The following is a 20,459-nucleotide window of genomic DNA, read 5'->3' as shown; positions in this document are numbered from 1 at the left end:
TGGGAAGGCATGATTTCAGGACTTTGTATATGCCATACCAGGAAAATGTCCTTTGCTCACTATTATTTTAGTGCCAAGACTCATAGCTACACCTCATTTCAGTCCTTCCTCCCCATGCTTGACATTTCGCCCACTTGTCATTTCTGCTGTGACTTCTAGTCCTGACTGTCCCTTACATCTGTGTCTCTCACATCTTTACCCAATTCTCTCTCTCTGTAATGTTCTGTAGCATTAGCCTACGTTCCATATGTCATGACATGTGCGCATAGCCCTAAATGATTGACCACCAGCTACCCAGAGGCAGTTGCCTTTTTCTGGGGTGGGATACACGTTCTTTATAGCACACACTTGTCATAAGCAGACAAGGTCCTGCTGGGAACCACTGGCAGAGGAGGGAGTTGTACCAGACTTGTCTTGCTGGCACATCACTGTATCCTACTTTCTTGCTAGTTTTGAGGCCTCTGTACCTTCCTTCCCCCCACACTGTTTTATAACCATCAGAGGCCTGGTACTACACAATGTCCCCTTCCTCCACCTGATCCTGGCTCCTTTGTCTTGAAAACAAACCCATGGACTCAGTCCTGGTTGTGTCCTACACACATTTGTAATGAGCTGTCCTGTCTCACCAAAGTCTATATACACTTCACCAGCATTTTTCTGCTCTTAGGTTGTTGGCATGGGGTAAAAGCTGAGGAAGCTTTTTCTGAGCAATGTGTTTTTGTGGAAAGAGTGCCACAGGCCAGAACTTCAGACCCAGGCCGATCTATCCCAAAGGTTCATTCCTGCAATATGTGTGTCTCAGTGGAGAAAGCCATCTTGTACCTGGCTGAACACAAAGGAACTCACGCTGGGCTGAAACCATGCACTTGTGGGCCTTGTGGAAAACTGTGCTTATTCATTTCATACCTACAGCAGCACCAGAAGCAGAATCATGGAGAGAAGGATCTTGAAAGGGAAGAGAACAGGGCTTTGTTCATGAAGAGCAAAATCCTTGTGTCAGACAGTATTTTCACCTGTGGAGAGGCTGAGGATGTTTCCTTGGGGACTGTGGGCCTTGTCCAGCACCAGACCATCCCCAGCAGAGAGCATCCACAGAGAGGCAAGGGGAGAAGCGCAGTGTCTCACACTCTGCAAGGGCAACACAGTGAACATGGACAAGCCTCCCACAAAGAGGTTAAATTCACAGAGCAGCAGAGTGCTCACACTGGAGAAGGCCTTCATAAGTGCAGTCAATGTGAAAAGTCTTTCATCTACAAAAAAAGACTTCTTGAGCACCAGAGAATCCACACTGGAGGAAAGCCTCATGAGTGTAGCAAATGTGGGAAATTCTTTAAGTACAAATCTAGTCTTAATCAACACTGGAAAGTTCACACTGGAGATAGGCCTCATAAGTGCAGTGAATGTGGGAAGTCCTTCATCTATAAAAGTAGACTTCTTGAGCACCAGAGAATTCATACTAGAGAAAGACCTTATAAGTGCAATGAATGTGGAAAGTCCTTCATCTATAAAAAGAGACTTCTTGAGCACCAGAGAATCCACATTGGAGAAAGGCTTTATAAGTGCAGTGAATGTGGGAAGTCTTTCTTCTACAAAAGAATACTTCTAAGGCACCAGAGAATCCACACTGGAGGAAAGCCTTATGAGTGTAATGAATGTGGGAAATTTTTTAGACACAGACCCAGTCTTATTCATCACTGGAAAGTTCACACTAGAGAAAGGCCTTATAAATGCAATGAATGTGGGAAGTCCTTCATCCATAAAAGGAGACTTCTTGATCACCAGAGAATCCACACTGGAGAAAGGCCTTATAAGTGCAATGAATGTGAAAAGTCCTTCTTCTATGAAAGAATACTTCTTGAGCACCAGAGAATCCATACTGGAGAAAAGCCTTACAAATGTAACGAATGTGGTAAGTTCTTGAGACACAAATCTAGTCTTAATCATCACTGGAAAGTTCACACTGGAGAAAGGCCTCATAAGTGCAGTGAATGTGGAAAGGCCTTCATCTATAAAAAGAGCCTTCTTGAACACCAGAGAATCCACACTGGAGAAAGACTTTATAAGTGCAGTGAATGTGAAAAGTCCTTTGTCTACAAAAGCAGACTTCTTGAGCACCAGAGAATCCACACTGGAGAAAAGCCTTTTGAGTGCAGCAAATGTGGGAAGTTCTTCAGACACAGCTCCACCCTCTTTAAACACCAGAAAGTCCACACTGGCAAAAGCCGTCTCAGTGCAGTAAATGTGGAAATCTTTCATCCACAGAAAAATATTTCTTTTGTACCAGAGAATCCATATCGGAGAAAAGTTTCTCATGTAGCGAACATGAGAAAACCTTCATAAAAAGGTTTGAATTCAATGAACACCAGAGAGTTCAACCTAGAGAAAAGCCATATGAATATAATGAATGTGGGAAATTCTTTAGACACTGATCCCTGATCCACTCATGTTCAACACCAAAACGTTCATGCTGGAAAGAGGCCTTGAATAAGTGTAATGAATGTGGGATGTCCTCCATTTATAAAAGAAATCTTGAGCACAGAGAATCCAAACTGGAGAAAGAACCTTTGAGTACAATGAATGTGGGAGAGCCTTCAGCCTCAAGGATAGACTTGCTCAGCACCACAAAGTCCACACTGGAGAAAAGCCTTTTTGTGCAGCAAATGTGGAAAGATTTTTGGTGGAAGATAACGCTTCATCAGGCACTGGGAAGTTCATAGTAGAGAAAGTCCTTAGCCACAAGGGAATGCACTGTCACCAAGTTTAACAACACACCAGAGTGTAGACTTTCCATGGGATTGACCAATTGAACCTTTTATTTATGAGGATCTCCAAATCACTACAGGTATCAGGTGCTTGCGACTGTTTCTTCAGCTTACCTGACTTTCTAATGTGCAGAGTGCCTCTGGCAGAAGGTATCTCTCTTCTACCATGTGGCATGTCCCCACAGCATACATCAGTCTCCCAGTGTGTTCAGGGGATATAGATCTTTGTGCTCCAAATCCTGAAGGAAATTGTATGTAATAGCCTAATTGAGCTGCATGGGGTGTAGATGAGACCCAGCTTTGTTGATAGGAGCAGTCTGGGTTCTTGGTGGATCACAGAGGTTTCCTTCATGATGCTATTCTTTCATGTGATTCTCATGATAGATTTATGCCTACTCCAAGTGTCCCAGCTAGGAAACTGTTTGCATCACCATTGACTGTTGTGCATTGACATGCATTGACAAACACCTTATTGTTTAAGTCACCTTGAAGTTTGGAGGTTATGTGCCCTCTGGGGTTAGGTTTAGGATAGAATTGTGGTTTCCAGTGTGAAGGGGTGAATAGCTTTTGTGAGTCATAATGTCAATATCAGAGGCATAGTACAAGTCAGAAAATAGTTCCTATTCCTATTTGGGCTTAATTTGTATTGCTTCTCAAGGTGTCCTGGGAAAGATTGCAGGGCTTTGTGATTAATATGTAGCCGTGCATTCCTCTGTCACAGAGTAGTTAAATGTCTAACTTAATAAAGGATAATCTAATGTGGTGATACCAGTTTACATTCTCACCAGAAAAACCATTACTAGAGTTCCAGTTTCTTTATATCTTTATACCTGGTATGGTCAGGCTTCATAATTTCAGCAATGTAATAGGTGAGTAGTGACACCTTGTAATTTTAATTTGTATTTCCCTAATGACATGGTGTTTAGAGGTTTTTTCATGTGTTAATTTCCAACCATCATCTCTTTTTTGAAATTTCTGTTTATGATTTTCCATCGTAATTACTGAGTTTTGACATTTGTCCATGGATTTGTGATAAAAATCTTCTATTTTAAATATTTGCCAATATATTCTTCCAGTCTTGATTTTGTCTTTTCAATCACTGTTCTTGTGAAAAATTTTAAAAATTTTAATGAAGTCTAATTTGTCTGTTCTTTTACTGAATATCCTTTTGATCTTGTATATATAAAAAAAAAAGTTTGCCAAATTTAAAGACATAATTTTTCCTGTTTCTTTTTTTTTAAAGACTCCATTCAAAAAAAAAAAAAAGACTCCATTCATTTATTCATGAAAGACACAGAGAGAGAAAGAGAGAGAGAGGCAGAGACACAGGCAGAGAGGGAGAAGCAGGCTCCATGCAAGGAGCCTGACATGGGACTCAATCCCGGGATTCCAGGACCACACCCTAGGCCGAAGGCAGGTGCCAAACCACTGAGCCACCCAGGGATCCCCTTTTCCTATGTTTCTTTCTTTAAGTTTTTTCTTTTTCCTGATGTAAATGTGCCTTTCTCAGTTAACTTTTGGACATTCTTAATTAAAAAAATATATATATATGGAAACAACTGGGTGGCTCAGCCGTTGAGCATCTGCCTTCAGCTCAGGGTGTGATCCCAGGTCTAGGGATCAAGTTCCCCATTGGACTCCCTGTGCAAGGAGCCTGCTTCTCCCTCTGCCTATGTCTCTGCTTCTCTCTCTGTGCCTCTCATGAATTAAGAACTAAAATCTTAAAAAAAAAAAAAAAAATAGGGCAGCCCCAGTGGCGCAGCGGTTTAGCGCCACCTGCAGCCCAGGGCGTGATTCTGGAGACCAGGGATCGAGTCCCGCATCGGGCTCCCTGCATGGGGCCTGCTTCTCCCTCTGCCTATGTCTCTGCCTAACTCTCTCTCTCTCTCTCTGAATGAATAAAAAAAAAAAAAAATGGATACCCAGGGGCAGTCAGTAGAGCATGTGACTCTTGATCTCAGGGTCATGAGTTTGGTCCCCAATTTGGGCATACAGATTACTTAAAAAAAAAAAAAAAAAAGTAAGAAAAAAAATATGATACCCATATTCATTTAAAAGATTTTTTTTTCTCCCTTAAATTGACTTTTGTATATTCATTGAAGGTTAATCATTTATGTGTATGTTTATTTCTGGACTCTCTTCTGTTGTATTTATCTATTTTATACTATACTTTTATGTGTTGAATAATTTGTTTTTGTAATATGTCTTGAAATCAAGGTCATGTACTCCTACAACTGTCTTCTTTTTCAAATTTGAGTGGTCATTCTTGGTCTTTCACCTTTCCATATGAATTTTAGAATCCACTTGTCAATTTCTATATCACAAAAAAGCCAACAAGGATTTTGATTGAGACTGCATTTAATCTTCAATTTAGAAGAAATACTGAATGTCCCAATCCATAAACATCATATGTCTCCTTTTACTTAAATCTTACTGAATTTTTCATAATGGGGCTTTTATTTTATTTTATTTTATTTTTAAGTCACCCAATGCAGGGCTTGAATCACAACACTAAGATTAAGAGTCACATGCTCCACTGACTGAGCGAGCCAGGCGTCCCTCTTAGCAGTGTTTTTTTAGTTTTTTTTACAGGCCTCACGTATCTTATATATCTCCAAGTATTTTCTACATTTGATGATATTATAAATGGTAATTTTTACATCAAATTTCAATTTGCCAAAAAAAATGTCAATTTGCCAATTGTTTAGTGTTATTATACTGAAATAGATACTAAGGATAGAAGCAATCCTCCTTAATTTTATAAATGATGTCTACAAAGAAACTCTTACAAATATTATACCTTATCATCCATTACTAAGATTCTCCTATGGGATTAAAACAAAGGGAAAATAAATAGTTGCTCCTTTGTCTTATTCAGTTATCCTGGAGTTCTAGTTTCATTCAGTAAGGCAGGATGATGGATATGTAACAATTGTCAAGGAAGAAATAAACCACCTAAAATATTTCCTGTGTTGTTATCTTCACTACAAGGCCATATATAGATACCTCAACCCATCCCAAACTCCTAACTTCTTCATCACCCATTCACTGTTCTTCTTTTCTTAGGACCCATCACCTTCTATAACAGTATGCAACTCAATATCATTTATGAATTGTGTATTGTGTTTTCCATCAACTATGGAGTAAGTTCCAGGAGGGAAATTTCTTTTTTTTTTCTTTTTTAAGATTTTATTTATTTATTCATGAGAGACATAGAAGCAAAGACATAGGCAGAGGGAGAAGCAGGCTCCCTGCAGGGAGTGTGATGTGAGACTCGATCCCAGGACCACAGGATCACGACCTGAGCCAGAAGTAGATAGTCAACCACTGAGCCACCCAAGTGCCCCAGGAGGAAAATTTCTATCTACATTTTGTGCACTGATACATTTCATGTTTCTAGAAATGTGCCTGAAACACATGAAGTACATGATCAATGTGGTTTTTAAAAAGATTTATTTATTTATTTTAGAGAGCAAAAGTAGGGGGAAGGGCAGAGGGAGAGAAACCCAAGCAGACTCTCTGCTCAGAGTAGAGCCCAACTCGGGGCTCTATCTCATGACCCTGAGATCATGACCTGAGCCAAAACCAAGATTCAGGCGCTTAACCATCTGTACCACCCAGGCACTCCAATAAATAGTTTCTTATTAAGTTGGTATTTATATTTCTCAGTAAAAATATATCCATACACATATGTATGTGATTTTTTTTAGATGCTTCTTGTTCTGTGTCCTGGACTTTTCTATTTTTTTCATTTTCAGTATAAAATGTTAGTACCCATTGTCTTAATTTCCCTTGTTTTTAACTTATTTTTATATTTTATAATTAGGACATGTTAGGAATATTGCCAAAATATCTATATGTTTGAGTTATGAATTATGTTAAATAAGATATTTATATTATAAAAATGTGTTTACACATATCATCTTGGGCTATACGGTTGTTTCTGCTGTTATTTACTTCTGATCCTCATAGTTTTAGTAGTTTTAACTAGTAGCTTCCATTTTCCATAAAATTACCTAATTTTAGTGTTATTTTTGCCAAATTTTAATTAAAAGGCTTGTTTTTAAAATTTATCAATACCAATTGATTTTGTCAAAACAAGATAAGTGAAGGGCTTTAAGATACTTTGCAGAAATTTTTGTGATATATGTATCCCTTGGATTCTTTAATTGAAATATTTATCGTGAAAATTGCAAGTTACATGTAGTTGTAAAAATTGTTACAGAGAGATCCTTTGTGTGTTTTACCCAGTTTCTCCAATGGTGACATTTTCTAAGACCATATTACAGTATCACAACAGTGATATTTGCATTAATACTATCACTGATCTCATACAGATTCTTCTAGTTGTACACAGGGTGTGTGTGTGTGTGTGTGTGTTCTGGACAATAGTTTTTTACTTAAGAATATATTCTGGAGAGAGTAGCCTGGGTGGTTCAGTGGTTGAGCATCTACCTTTGGCTCAGTGTGATCCTGGGGTCCTGGGATCGAGTCCTGCATCCAGCTCCCCACAGGGAGCCTGCTTCTCCCTCTGCCTGTGTTGTGTCTCTGCCTCTGTGTGTGTGTCTCTCATGAATAAATAAAATCTTAAAAAAAAAATATTCTGGAGGAAAGTCCACAAAATCTGTTGTGCTGTAATGGAACCCATGTGTTCCTAAAAATCACAAAGCTGTGCAAAATCCAAAATAAAAATCACAGGGCTTCTAAAGATCCTCAAAATATCATCAGTAAAACATAGAAAAAGAAGATAGAATCCTAATAAATGCCATAGCACAGTTTTATACATGTTAAAAGTTTGAGAAACACATAAATACTTTAATACAGCATTTAATCTTAAAAGCCAGAAATTTGATTGTGGAAGTGGGTTGCAGTAGTGAGTTATTCTATGAAGTTATGGAAGGAGGGTTACCCAAAATCAAATGGTTGCCTAAAATTCACCCATCAGAAGTGAATGAGTTTGGCTCATAACACATGGTGAACTGGCATACTCCACAGATGTTTGACTTCTGTCCTTATGTGTGTTTTTATACACCTACGTGACTTGTTTCAGCTGGGTAGCTTTCTGCATTCTAGACTTTTCTTGTAAATGAAAGATGCATAAGTAAGCATAAAAATTTGCTTCATTCTCAAAATGCTCTATAATTTCAAAAAAAATGCTCTATAATTTCTCAATTGTGTTGGGAAAAATTCTGAAATAATACTGACTGGATCAGTGTCTGGAGATCTTTACTAGTCTCTACAGTTACGGAGGTCAATTGTGTAATTGTGTCCTCATTCATTCACCTGATCCTTAGAGATGATGGACCCTGAGGCTATTTCTTTTTCTTTTTTTTTCTAATTCATGAAAGACACACACACACACACACACACACACACACACACACGTGGAGGGAGAAGCAGGCTCCCTGTGGGGAGCCGGATGCAGACTCAACCCCAGGACCCCCGAATCATGCCCTGAGCCAAAGGCAGATGCTCAATTACCAAGCCACCCAGGCACCACCCTGAGGCTATTTCTAATGCAATTCTTCAGGGAATCATCTTTGCACAATTAAGCACAAAAAAGCATATAGTGTTAAACCCTGCCTCAAGTGAGAAAACATGAGTTAGGAAAAGCACAGAAAATTACTCTATAGTGATGGTAAGATTTATTTTTGCTTTTTTTCCTACTAAGTCCACTGACTTTGAAAAAATTCAACAACCCTTAGACATTAATAAAATGGGTTCTGGTAAATTGGAATTGGGGATTATCTTCCTCACTCAGACTGGAATTGGGATCCTAGGAAATTCATCCCTCCTTTGTTTTTATACATTCTCTTTGTTCACTGGACACAAGTTGAGACCCATAAACCTGATTCTCTGTCTGGTCCTAGCCAACATTGTGGTCCTTTTTTTTTTTTTTTTAAGATTTTATTTATTTATTCATGAGGGACAGAGAGAGAGAGCGAGAGAGAGAGAGAGAGAGAGAGAGAGAGAGGCAGAGACATAGGCAGAGGGAGAAGCAGGCTCCATGCAGGGAGCCCAATGCAGGATTCAATCCCTCGACTCCAGGATCACACCCTGAGCCAAAGGCAGATGCTCAACTGCTAAGCCCACCTAGGCATCTCTGTGGTCCTTTTTTCCAAAGGGATCCCTCAAATGATGGTGGCTTTTGGGTCCCAGTATTTCCTGGATGATGCTGCATGTAAGCTTGTTTTTTAGGATTACAGAGTGAGCACAGGGGTTTCCTTCATTGCTGTCTCAATGGCTTCCAGGTTATTAAGCAGGATCTAGTCTTTGTATTTGGATGGAGCTCAAGATTAGATCCCCCAAGTTCATTGGCTTCTGTTTCCTCTGCTGGATTCCGCATCTCTTGATAATTTCATATATTCGTATATTAGTGAATGGTCCATTAATTAGCAAAAACGATAGTGTAAAAATAAATGGATACTATTCCTAGAACATGGTAGGGAGACTACTATATGCGGTCATATATTTTCCCCCTGACTTAAATAGATGTTAGAACCCTTCGGTGGATTGAAAATGAGGCTGACAGAAATGATAGGTTTCTGATGCTATCCTTTTATTGATTGAGATGCTGATTTAAGAGTTGTGTAGCTTTTGGGAATATTCACTGAGCTTATAATTATGTGTTTATTTTGCAGAATGCCATGTGTGTCATACAAGACTGGCACTTTGACTCTCCATGTTTGTTCTTCACTTTCATTCAAAGATTTTCCTTTCTCTCTAAGCCCACCTCATGATCTGTGGCTCCCTCATGTTTAGCTGATGGCTTCAAGTCATTCTTCCTTCAGAAAAAAGGATAAAGAGTACCTTCTAACTGCATCCCCATCCCCTACTTGAAATGGGTCACTACAGGACTCCCATTCTCTCTCTTTTCTCATCATCACAATTTAAGAAGGGCTTCTGCTCCACCTCCCCAAGTGGGCTCTGGATCCTACCTTCTCTTGACATCTGAAAGGTTTCAGCCCTGCTGTTTCTACTTTATCTCTCCTCTGTCATCTCCCATCAGCATCCAAATATGGTCTCATATCTATTCCTCTGAAATAAAAACACTTGCCTCCACCACAGCTCCATTCCATTCCTGACGTTTCCTGGCTCTTCCTTCCCACTGCCCATTCCAGTTGGCTCTGTGGCCATAAAGACTATTCCTGTCAAAGTCACCAATGACTCCATTTTTGTCCAATGATTACTTCTGCATCCTCAGATCAATTAATTTTGGGGAGTTTTCAATAAGATTGGTTGATGTTGCCCACTCCAGATTTTTCCCCATTACCCTTGATATTTCCTGAACCCCAGACTTATTTTTCCAATTCTTTACTTGACATCCCAATTTGCCTCTCTGATGCCTTTCTTTTTAAAGATTTTATTTATTTATTCATGAGAGACACACACACACACACAGAGAGAGAGAGAGAGAGAGAGAGAGAGAGGCAGAGACACAGGCAGAGGGAGAAGCAGGCTCCACGCAGGGAGCCCAACATGGGACTCAATTCTGGGTCTCCAGGATCATGCCCCGGGCTGAAGGCGGTGCCAAACCACTGTGCCACCGGGGCTGCCCCCCGGACAGATATCTTAATGTACTTGAAATAGAGTTTTCCCAGCTTTTATCCTCAAAACCTTCTCAGTCATTTTCTGTCACTATGAATAACATCATCATCTTAACAGTTGCTTTATTGCCCTCCAAAAATGTGGCAATTTTCCATCCTTAATTCATCTCTTTTCCTGATCATTTAACCCATGTTTCAGTAAGTCTTATTTTAAATTTTTATTCAGAATGCATCATAGGGGCAGCCCGGGTGGCTCAGCAGTTTAGCGGTGCCTTTGGCCCAGGTTGTGATCCTGGAGACCTGGGAGCGAGTCCCACGTCAGGCTCCCTGCATGGAACCCGCTTCTCCCTCTGCCTGTGTCTCTGCCTCTCTCTCTCTCTCTCTCTCTCTCTCTCTCTCTCTCTCTCTCACGCTCTTTGTCTCTCATGAATAAATAAAATCTTTAAAAGGAATGCATCATAGACTTAATACTAAACAGCAAGTGACATGGAGGAAAATCTTTGTTACCATGGTTAAGCAAATACTTCTTAGATAAAACAACAAAAATAAGTTGTAAGAGAAAAAATGAGAAATTACACTTCTTCACCATTAAGATCTAATGCTCTTCAAAAGGCTCTGTAAAAATACAAAGGATGAGCCACAGATGGGCAGATAATACCTGCAATCACACATTTGGTAAAAGACTTGTATCCAGAATATTTAAAAAGTATTAACTAGAAAACTCAAATATTAGGAAAATAATTTAAAATTATGGGTAAAAGATTTTGTCAGACATCTCTCTACAAAGAATATAGACCAATGACAGTTATGCACATATAACGTTCTGTGGAAAATGCAAAATGAAATTACTATGCTATACTACTATTTACCTATTTGAGTAGCTAAAACTAAAACGACTGACCATACCGAGTGTTGGTGATGTTGTGGGGCAATTGGAACTCTCATACATTGCTGGTGGAACATAACCTGGGACAATTGATTAAAAAAAAAAAAAAACACCATAAAACCCTGTGATGTATTCAGAGTATTTACCTATGTGAAATAAAAATATGTATTCACAATTTTCATAGCGGCTCTACTAATAATTTCCAAAATCTGTAAACAAAGTTCAAATGGATCTCAGCTGTAAAATCTAGGCTGCATCCCTAGAGTCATTTACCATTCAGTAATGGGAAGAAGGAACTATTGACACATGAAACAACATGGATAAATCACAAATGCATTAGCTAAGTGAAAGAAGCTAGATTCAATGGTCTTGTGCTGTTTGATTTCATTTATGTGAATCTCTGGAAAAGTGAGTCTCTAACATTCTAGAGACAAAGATCACATATGGTTACCAGTGTCTGTGGATAGGCAGAGGCACATAGGAGCACAAGAGTTTTTGGTGTGATCAAACTATTCAGTGTATTGACTTTGGTAGTAATTACAAAACTATATGCTGTCAAAAACCCCTAGAGGAATATACAGAAGGGTATATTTTACAGCGTGTAATTTATAATTTAATTTAAAATTGTATAAAGGCAAAGAAGTAGCTATTAATACTTTAGACAGTGTGGGCATTAAAGAACATTCTGATAATGGCATTTGGCCAATAGCTTGAAGGGAATAGGCAGCAAGCCATCCCTATAGGAAGAAAGTTTGTAGGGTTGGGCCAAGATATGATCATGTTTGTTCTTTAAACCTATTGCAATAATTGAGGTGTTAATTTGTAAAGAAGCATGCATTGAAAGGTTTGGAAAGGGAAGTAACATGATTTTACTTGGGAAAGATTAGTCTTTCTCCCTACTATTTAAAGATTAGACCATGTATGAACAAGGAAAGTAGAGAGATCATTGAAAGACAACTATAAGAAATCAAAGGTGAGGAGATGGCAGCTGGATCAGTTATTAACATATTTAGTTGAGAGATATAAATAGATATTTTTGTCCTTTGAAAGTAAGTAGCACATGATTTGACCATGAATGCTATGAGGGTTAGTATGGTGGTTAAAGATGGCCTCCCGGTTGGTGTTTTGAGGAAGTAGGATAATGGAGCTATCATGAAGCTGGTGACTACTGGGGACAGCAGAATCAAGCCCATCTGGACATGCTGAATAGGTGAAGAGAGGTATAGGTAAATTCCTGGAGGAACTGTGATGCACAGATGTAAACCTGAGTCATAAATACAGAAAGAATGTCCTTAGAAATGAGGCTGGTTGAGGTTCCCCCACTGTAGTGAGAAGTGTACATACAAAAGAAGTGAGATCAGAAATCTCAGCCTCACTTGGCACTCTCATTTGTGCGTACATTTGTGCCCCTCCTATTCCTTCTATCCTTCCCCCTTGCCCTTTTTGGCTACTTGATCTTGCACCAAGCCTCGTCTCATCTTCTGTTTTTGGCACTTTCTCTACCTTTGTGTTGGATTGTTTTAATCTGGCTCTGCCCATGAATGACTCATCATTTGTCCTCTCAGTGTCAACTTGGTTATCAGCTGCACAAAGTGGCTACCCACACCCAGAATACAGAAAGGAGCTCTTTTTTCCCTCCTTTCAGTTTAAACATTTATTCGGCTCCTTTCTCGATTTAACTTTTATTCCCTTCTAATCCTGTCTTCTCCCTCATTCATTTTATTGATACATTTATAAATTTTTTTAAATTTTTATTTATTTATGATAGTCACAGAGAGAGAGAGAGAGAGAGAGAGAGAGAGAGAGAGAGGCAGAGACACAGGCAGAGGGAGAAGCAGGCTCCATGTACCGGAAGCCCCATGTGGGATTCGATCCCAGGTCTCCAGGATCGCGCCCTGGGCCAAAGGCAGGAGCCAAACCGCTGCGCCACCCAGGGATCCCCTACTGATACATTTAGAGCAAGAGGAGAACAAGAAGAATACGTTTTGTTAGTAGGTCTTTAGGCGTAGTAGTGAGTTGTGCCGTTTTCATTTCGAAAAAAGAACATATTTCAGGATATGAATCAGAAATAAGCTATGTATAAAGCGGTACTGCTCATCGGCTTGGATAAATTACTGGTAATTTAAGCAGGAAAGATATTTTCCGAGGGAACCGGAGCCTGGCTTACCCTTGTCCACCTGCTTTAGAGTGGCCAACATGCATTCCTCCTCTATTTGCGTTACCACAACCCTATCTGGAGTCTTCTCTCCTGCCCCTAACCTAAGATTCTCAAGCTAACGAAACTGACTCCAATGCCCGGGGGCACTTACATTTGAAAAGCAATAGCATGATTTTTATTAGCTTCCAGCTATGGAGAGAACGCATTTTGTACTGAGTAACTCTGGAAGGATATGTCCATTTGGATCTGTGTCCCTTTGGAGGCATCTGAAAGAATATTCTTTGGCCTCTGACGCAAGCTCGGCTTCATGGAGTCTGAAATAACACGTTTCTAAACACTTTTGTGATCGCTTGCAACAACGGACCCAGAAGCTTGGATATTGCTCTTCCATAAGGAGGCAAGCACCAGTCTCTCCTGGTCGAGGCCAATTTCCCGGTGATCTTCGCGGTGCTCCTGACGCTGGGGAGGTAGGTATGGGGACATCCTGGACGGAGTCTGCAGAGCTGTGGGAACTACGTTACCCAGAATGCTCTGCCTGAACGCCCGGTGGCGCTGAGCCAATGAAGGCTCAGGAGAGGGCACTTCTGCGCGAGCACGTCATACTGGGGCGGGGGGACTCCTGGCGTACTCTTTTTGGCGGTCATTTTGGTTTCTTAGGGTTTACCTTGGTTTAGAGGTACTGCAACTCTGGTAAGGTGACGGGATCAGAGAAGGGGCGGGAGGAGGCGCCGTCCTCACCGCGAAGACTGGGGTCCACGGCTCGGCGACGCCTCCTAGGCTGCCCCTTCCAGGGGCTGGGACAGAGACCCCCAGCCCGGGTGCCCGCTCCGCAATCCGAATCCGATGGCGGCGGCCGCGCCCAGGGTTCCGGCACAGGTAAACATTTCGTCCCCGGGGCCCTCCCCACCCTCCCCCCACCCAGACCCTCAAGGCCTGAGCGCGGGACGCCCGCTCGCAGCCCTGCGGCCCAGGCTCCGGTGTCCGGGACAGGGAGGCGGCGGTGGGCAGGGGCCCAGCGTGTGAGCGCCGGCGCGCTGGCGTGAGGCGCTCGAGCGGGCTGCGGGGGAGGGGCGGGTTGGGGGTGCGGCGGAGGCGGGAGGACTCTGAGGTCGGGGAACTGGTAGCCTGAAGCGGGGTCACGCCGGGATTGGCGGGCGGAGGTGCTGTACCTCTGTTCCGAGGGAGCCATGGATGGTAGTGAAGAGAAGAGGGACACGGTCTGATTTAGTGTTTTCAGTTTCTCGAAGGTTGCTTGGAAAGAATAGATTGGAAGGGTTTTTGCGAGGACAGTGAGGCCCCGGAAGGTGGCGTTCTCTTGCAAGGCCACACCCCTGGTAAGAGTCCTTGCTGGGGCACAAAGGTTAGACAGTCAGCGGAGGTCACCTGGCTCTGGGCCTGGGCAGGCATATGAGGAGATCTATCGGAGCCCATGGGTCCTGGCCATGATGATCTTCCTCTGAGGCCTGCCTCTTTTCACATTTCTGTGGCTGAAGAAATGCTCATGAGGCCAACACAGGTCAATGGAGGGAGTCTCAGTCCCTTACCTGTCCTGACTCCTCCCATATGGTCTCTGGAATTTAGGTCTCCTGGGACTCTGTCTGCCACTCTCCCAGCCCTTGTGTCTGGGGGCACTTGAAGAAACTCTAGGCACAGTCCTGAGACTAGGCTGAGGATTATATGGAAGGATTCTTGTTTCTTGAAAGAGGTGTGGAAGGTTATCCTTGGAACAGTGCCAGTATGTGCAAATACTTGGAAGGTACAACTTAGCTGGGAGTGCCAAGGGAACTGAAGTTTCCTTTTTTTTCCTCATGGAAACAAGAGGACAGAAGGCAGGGCTGGAGTGGCTGCCTTTGAGGTCAGATGTCAATTCTGGAGGTAATAAGAAGTTTGATTAAGAGTAAAGTGATCTTGCCGAGGTCTTAACAGGTGTCGTGTGACTGGCTGCATAGTGGAGAATGGACTCTAAGATAAGGGAGGGAGAAGGATGACCAGGAAGGAGGCCGCTGTAATAGGCCAGATGAGTATCGTTAGATGCGGGGAAGGGGCGTGCGACTGAGGTGGGAGGACTCTCCATCGAGGTGGGAGAAGTGGTTGGATCCTGGACCCTTTTTTTTTTTTTAAAAAAAAAATCAGGTCATCCAGATTGTTTATGTGGAAGGTGAAGGACAGAAAGGAATTGAGGATGATCCCAAAGTTTTTGGTCTTAACAGCTGGAAGGATGTAAGTTCCATCAACGGAGTTGGGGTAGTCGGTAGTGGGATCAGTTTTCAGTGGGGTATCAGGAGGTTTGTTTCAGCCATGTTAAGCCTGAGACATTTCAGAGACCACTGAATGGAGGCATTAAGTGGGCAATTGCACACAGTTTGGAAGGTTTCAGAATGGAGCGTCCCAAAGACGATTGCTGCTGTGTCAGCCAGGGTGGAGCTGTTGGTTGCATTGAGAAGGGGGAATCTTCAGATCTTGGTGGTAATACTGTTAGCAGTCCAAGAAGATGATGTGGGCCAAGAACTGAGCCTCTGACTTGGACACCTGGTTGAAGGTGGAGGGTATTGGGTACACAGGTGATGGAGAAAAGTGGCTGGGGAGGAGTGTGGGCAGGATGATGATCTGGCAGGTGACCAAGGTTTCCAAGGGAAAGGTGAACATGAGAGGAATGTGGAGGCATAGGAGTAATTGAGGCAGGATGATATTCCCTAGGATTTTGTGGTGACCCTTAGGTGGGGCATGAGGTGTTTCAGTCAGTATGGTAGGTTATTTCAGAGTCCATTGTGGTCATCTGTGGGTTGTTAGGCCTGGGGTAGAGGACCAGTGGGGCTAGTTTTGAATGAGGTTTTGGTGTGACTGGAGAGGACAGGAAGTTGAAGAGGGCCAAAGATATCTGAGGTGTGCATGTAGTTATGGTTGGTGAGGTTGAAGCAAAGAACAGAGCCAGCTTTCTATGAAGGGGAGGCTTTCCTAGCAGAATTCTGGACTCCCTTGGTACTGGAAGCCATTGGAGGTCTGGATAATATTGGATTCCATTTGAGTTTGCCAAGCAAATACTGTCTCGATGCTGTGTGCCAAGTGATGTGAGGAAAATCTAGGGATATCCCTGTGCTATGGGGCAGGAGGGTAGTTGTGGTGGTGGAGGGAGTGCATCTGTGGGTTCCAGAGATGTAAAAGGTGCAGTCTATGCATCACAGGGATGTGGAGAGTGAGTATGAGCTAATGACCCCAGGTCCTGGTATTGGAGTCTTAAGGTTGAATGAAAAGCTCAAATGTGGTTGAGTCTGGGACGCTTAGTCTGGAGGACTGCAGAATTATTGCTTAACAGGAGGGGTGGGGCCCAATGTGCCAGGCCCAGAGTTTAGATGGTGTTTATCTGATGACCTGCTGTTGTTGCTGAGGGCTGACCACAGCCATTAATGGGACCATGAGGAGAGACCACCGGTGGTGCCAATGGGGTGATTTTGTGGGGGAAGGGATTGTGGGTCCTTGTGAGAGGGGCTCTTTGGGGTTTCATCTGTCTCTGTCCTGACAGGACAGTGTGACATTTGAAGACGTGGCTGTGTACTTCTCCTGGGAAGAATGGGGTCTCCTTGATGAGGCTCAGAGACACTTATACCACGATGTGATGCTGGAGAACTTTGCACTTGTGACCACCCTGGGTAAGGCCCTCATTCCCTCCCCAGGGATCTGGGCTAAGCCTTTCCACATTTATCCCAGGGATAGCTCTGTATTTCTCCCATCACAAACATGGGCACTGCTTCCTTCCCCAGTTCCCTGGTTAGTTGCAGTCGTTAAGGTTGGGCTGAGTGCACTGTCCCAGCACTTCACCAGGGAGGATTCAGGGTCAGTAGTCTTGCAGTTATGCTAATGGCTTCCACCTTGCTTGTCCTTTCACTGTCTGGCTGACTCTGTCCAAGTCCATGGCATCTCTCTGTCCCCAATGTTGGCCCCTTCCTATAGGTGATGACATTTCCTGTCTCTGCCTGCTCCAGGAATTATAGTCACTGACATGGTCAGTACTTATGTGGACTATGGTTCTCACAGGAACCTCCTCTGAGGATTTTTTTCCCTTGTAATATTAGTTTTCTTTCCTATGGTCTGTTTATGTGTTAAGTTGCTCTGGGCCAGTGCTGGCCATTCATCTGTCCCGCCTTTTTCCTTATAGCTTGAATCATGCAGGTCCCATTTAGTTCCTGAATCAGAGGTTCTGGAGAGTCCTGGGTACTTCCAGGCCATGGCAAGTTAGACTCAGAGGAGTCTTGGCCCTGAGAAATGTTAAGGCTCATCAAGGCTCCATTCAGATCGTACCAAAAATCTGTCCTATTTCACTGGTGGCTATTGGCCACCTCATTTCTACTTTTCCTTCTTGACACTTGCTAATTTGTCATTTCTGCTCTGAATTTGGTTAATTCCCACCACTCTGGACTCCATATGTCACCACTTCCTCTATTGCTTTCTCTGTAGTGCTTTCTCACATTGACCTGCATATGTTGTATCATTAAGTGTCACATATCCTCACATAGTTCTTAAACACCAGCTCTCTTACACTTGGATTTTCCTGAGCTTACATACACCTTTCTTCACTGTTGTCAGCAAGGATTTACTGAAAGCCATTAGCAGAGGAATGAGCTATAGATCCTGCTGCTCCTCCCTGTGCCACACCCCATCCTTATGTTCTTCACCTGGAGAGGTCTCCCTCACTGTCTGACCTTTAGAGGCCCAGTACTGCATAGCAGCTTCTCTACCCTCACCCCAGCTCCTTCATCCTGGTAATAGTGCCATCAGCTCATTCTGATGGGTGTGAGGGACACGTAATTATGATGGTGCTGCCTCTTCCCACTACTGCCTATATGTACTTCACTAGAATTTCTCTGCTTTCAGGTTATTGGCATGGAGCAGAGGATGAGGAGGCACCTTCTGAGCAGGATGCTTCTGTAGAAGTGTCGCAGGTTAGGACTCACCACGTAGGCCCATATCCCAAGAAGACACACCCCTGTGGGATATGTTTTCTGGTCTTAAAAGACATTTTGGGTATGACTCTTGATCAAAGAACACATGCCCAATTGAGACCATACACATGTAGAAAACAAATTAGTTTCATTGCAAACCTTCATCAGCATGGGAAGCAGCACAGTGGAGAGAAACTGTTGAAATGGACTTCGTTTATGAAGAGCTGCAGGTTCCCCATGTCAGGGAAATCCTTTACCTGTGGGGAAGTTGATAAGGACTTCCTCGCCAATTCAGGTGAGCACCAGCACCAGGATATTCGTAATGGGAAGAAACCACACACTTGCACTGTGTGTGGGGAAGCTATTCACAGTGGGCAAAGCTGTTACAGTTGGTGCAAATGCAGGAAAACCTTCAGCCACAAATACACTCTTACTCAACACCTGAGTGTCCACAATGAAGAAAGGCCTTATGAGTGCAGTGAATGTGGGAAATCCTTCACCCGAAGGTTTAACCTCTCTCAGCATCAGAAAGTCCACACCGGAGAAAGGCCCTATAAATGCAACGAATGTGGAAAATTCTTCACCCACATCTCCAGTTTCATTCAACACCAGAGAATTCACACTGGGGCGAAACCTTATAAATGCAGCAGATGTGGGAAATTCTTTGGCCAAAGTTCCAGCCTTATTGTACACAAGAGAGTTCACACTGGAGAAAAGCCTTATGAGTGCAGTGAATGTGGGAAATCCTTTAGCCAAAGCTCCAGTCTCATTAAACATCAGAGAGTTCACACTGGAGTGAGGCCTTATGAGTGTGGCGAATGTGGAAAATGTTTTGGTGACACCTCCACCCTCATTAAACATCGTAGAGTTCACACTGGAGAAAAGCCTTATGAGTGCAGGGAATGTGGGAAATTTTTTAGCCAAAGTTCTGGCCTCATTCAACACCAGAGAGTTCACACTGGAGAAAGACCTTATAACTGCAGGATATGTGGAAAATCCTTTACCCGCAATTCTGACCTCATTGAACACAAAAGAGTTCACACTGGAGAGTGGCCTCACGAGTGCAAGGAATGTGGAGAATTCTTTAGTGACCCCCAATTTGCTCAACACGAAAAAATTCACATCAGGAAAAGGCCTCATGAGTGCAACATATGTGCAAAAGCCTTCAGCCGAAGGTATAACCTCATTCGACACCAGAAAGTTCACGATCTCACAGAAAGGCCGTATATGTGCAGCAAATGTGGGAATGTCTTCAAACAGTGGTCTGCGCTGATTCAGCACCAGAAAGTTCACAATGCAGATGGGCTTTATGAGTGCAATGAATGTGGGAAAGCCTTTAGCCGAAGGTGTAACCTCATCCGACACAAAAAAGTCCACACTGGAGAGAGACCTTATGGGTGCAGTGAATGTGGGAAAGCCTTCAGCCGAAAGTCTCACCTCATCAGGCACCAGAGAGTTCACACAGCAAAGCCATAGTCATTCAAGGAACGGGCCTTTTACTTCTTCGATGTCATGATATTGGAGAAGAGCCTTTGTGAGGGAGCCTATTCCTAATTTTGAACTCATATCTGAATGTACACCACAGGGAAGATTCGCTATAGTTTCCAGGTATGTGGGAAGCTTCTAGGAACCGTATTGCACTTCCTAACCTACTTGGGGTCCTTGCTGAAATTGTGTGACTGCGTTTCTGTGGTGTAAGTCATCTCTGCTCTACTGCCTAAAAGACCCCAATGGTATACATCAATCACCCCAATGTTTAGGAAAGTAGATTGTGTTTGCTCTGGATATAATAATGAGCAGCCTGAGCCTTTAAGGTGATGTCATTCTTTTCTCTGCAATGATGTGTATACCTGACCCAGTTTTCTCCTAAAAGACCTTATCTAGGGGATCCCTGGTTAGCTTAGCGGTTTGGCCCCCGCCTTCAGCCCAAGGTGTGATCCTGGAGTCCTGGGATCGAGTCCCACATCGGGCTCCCTGCATGGAGCCTGCTTCTCCCTTGCCTGTGTCTCTGCCTCTCTCTCTCTATGTCTCTCATGAATAAATAAATAAAATCTTTAAAAACAAAAAAAGAAAAAGACTTTATCTGGATTCTTCTGGTGGCTTTTAGAGGTTTGTCTTCATGGACATTGTTTTCATATGACACTTAAGGATTTTTCCAGTTTCCATGTC

The 20,459-nt window shown here is 42.9% G+C and overlaps 2 protein-coding genes across 5 annotated transcripts in view; both read left to right on the top strand.

The window, feature by feature from the left end:
• Positions 1 to 3,814, top strand: part of LOC129500044 (zinc finger protein 883-like) — a 13,783-nt gene extending 9,969 nt beyond the window's left edge. Inside the window, exon 4 of the mRNA XM_055310185.1 lies at positions 668 to 3,814. Coding sequence (XP_055166160.1) covers positions 668 to 2,340 — 1,673 coding nt within the window. The 3' untranslated portion in view covers positions 2,341 to 3,814. The remainder of the gene's footprint in view (positions 1 to 667) is intronic.
• The window catches only part of LOC129500889 (zinc finger protein OZF-like), a 21,352-nt gene extending 893 nt beyond the window's left edge, over positions 1 to 20,459 (top strand). The window contains exons 2-4 of one of the 4 annotated variants that reach the window (XM_055311782.1): positions 13,536 to 14,229; positions 16,874 to 17,000; positions 18,223 to 20,459. In XM_055311782.1, the coding sequence (XP_055167757.1) occupies positions 14,197 to 14,229; positions 16,874 to 17,000; positions 18,223 to 19,766 (1,704 nt within the window). In that variant the 5' untranslated portion in view covers positions 13,536 to 14,196 and the 3' untranslated portion in view covers positions 19,767 to 20,459. Of the gene's footprint in view, positions 1 to 13,329; positions 14,230 to 14,667; positions 14,688 to 16,873; positions 17,001 to 18,222 lie in introns of those variants that run through there. The other 3 variants (XM_055311783.1, XM_055311781.1, XM_055311784.1) reach the window with 3 other exon arrangements.

This window comes from Nyctereutes procyonoides, unplaced genomic scaffold (assembly GCF_905146905.1).
Source record: "Nyctereutes procyonoides isolate TBG_1078 unplaced genomic scaffold, NYPRO_anot_genome, whole genome shotgun sequence".
NCBI classification, from domain to species: Eukaryota; Metazoa; Chordata; class Mammalia; order Carnivora; family Canidae; genus Nyctereutes; species Nyctereutes procyonoides.
Note: the sequence above shows the minus strand (reverse complement) of the source record. Positions and strands in the feature narration are given on the sequence as shown.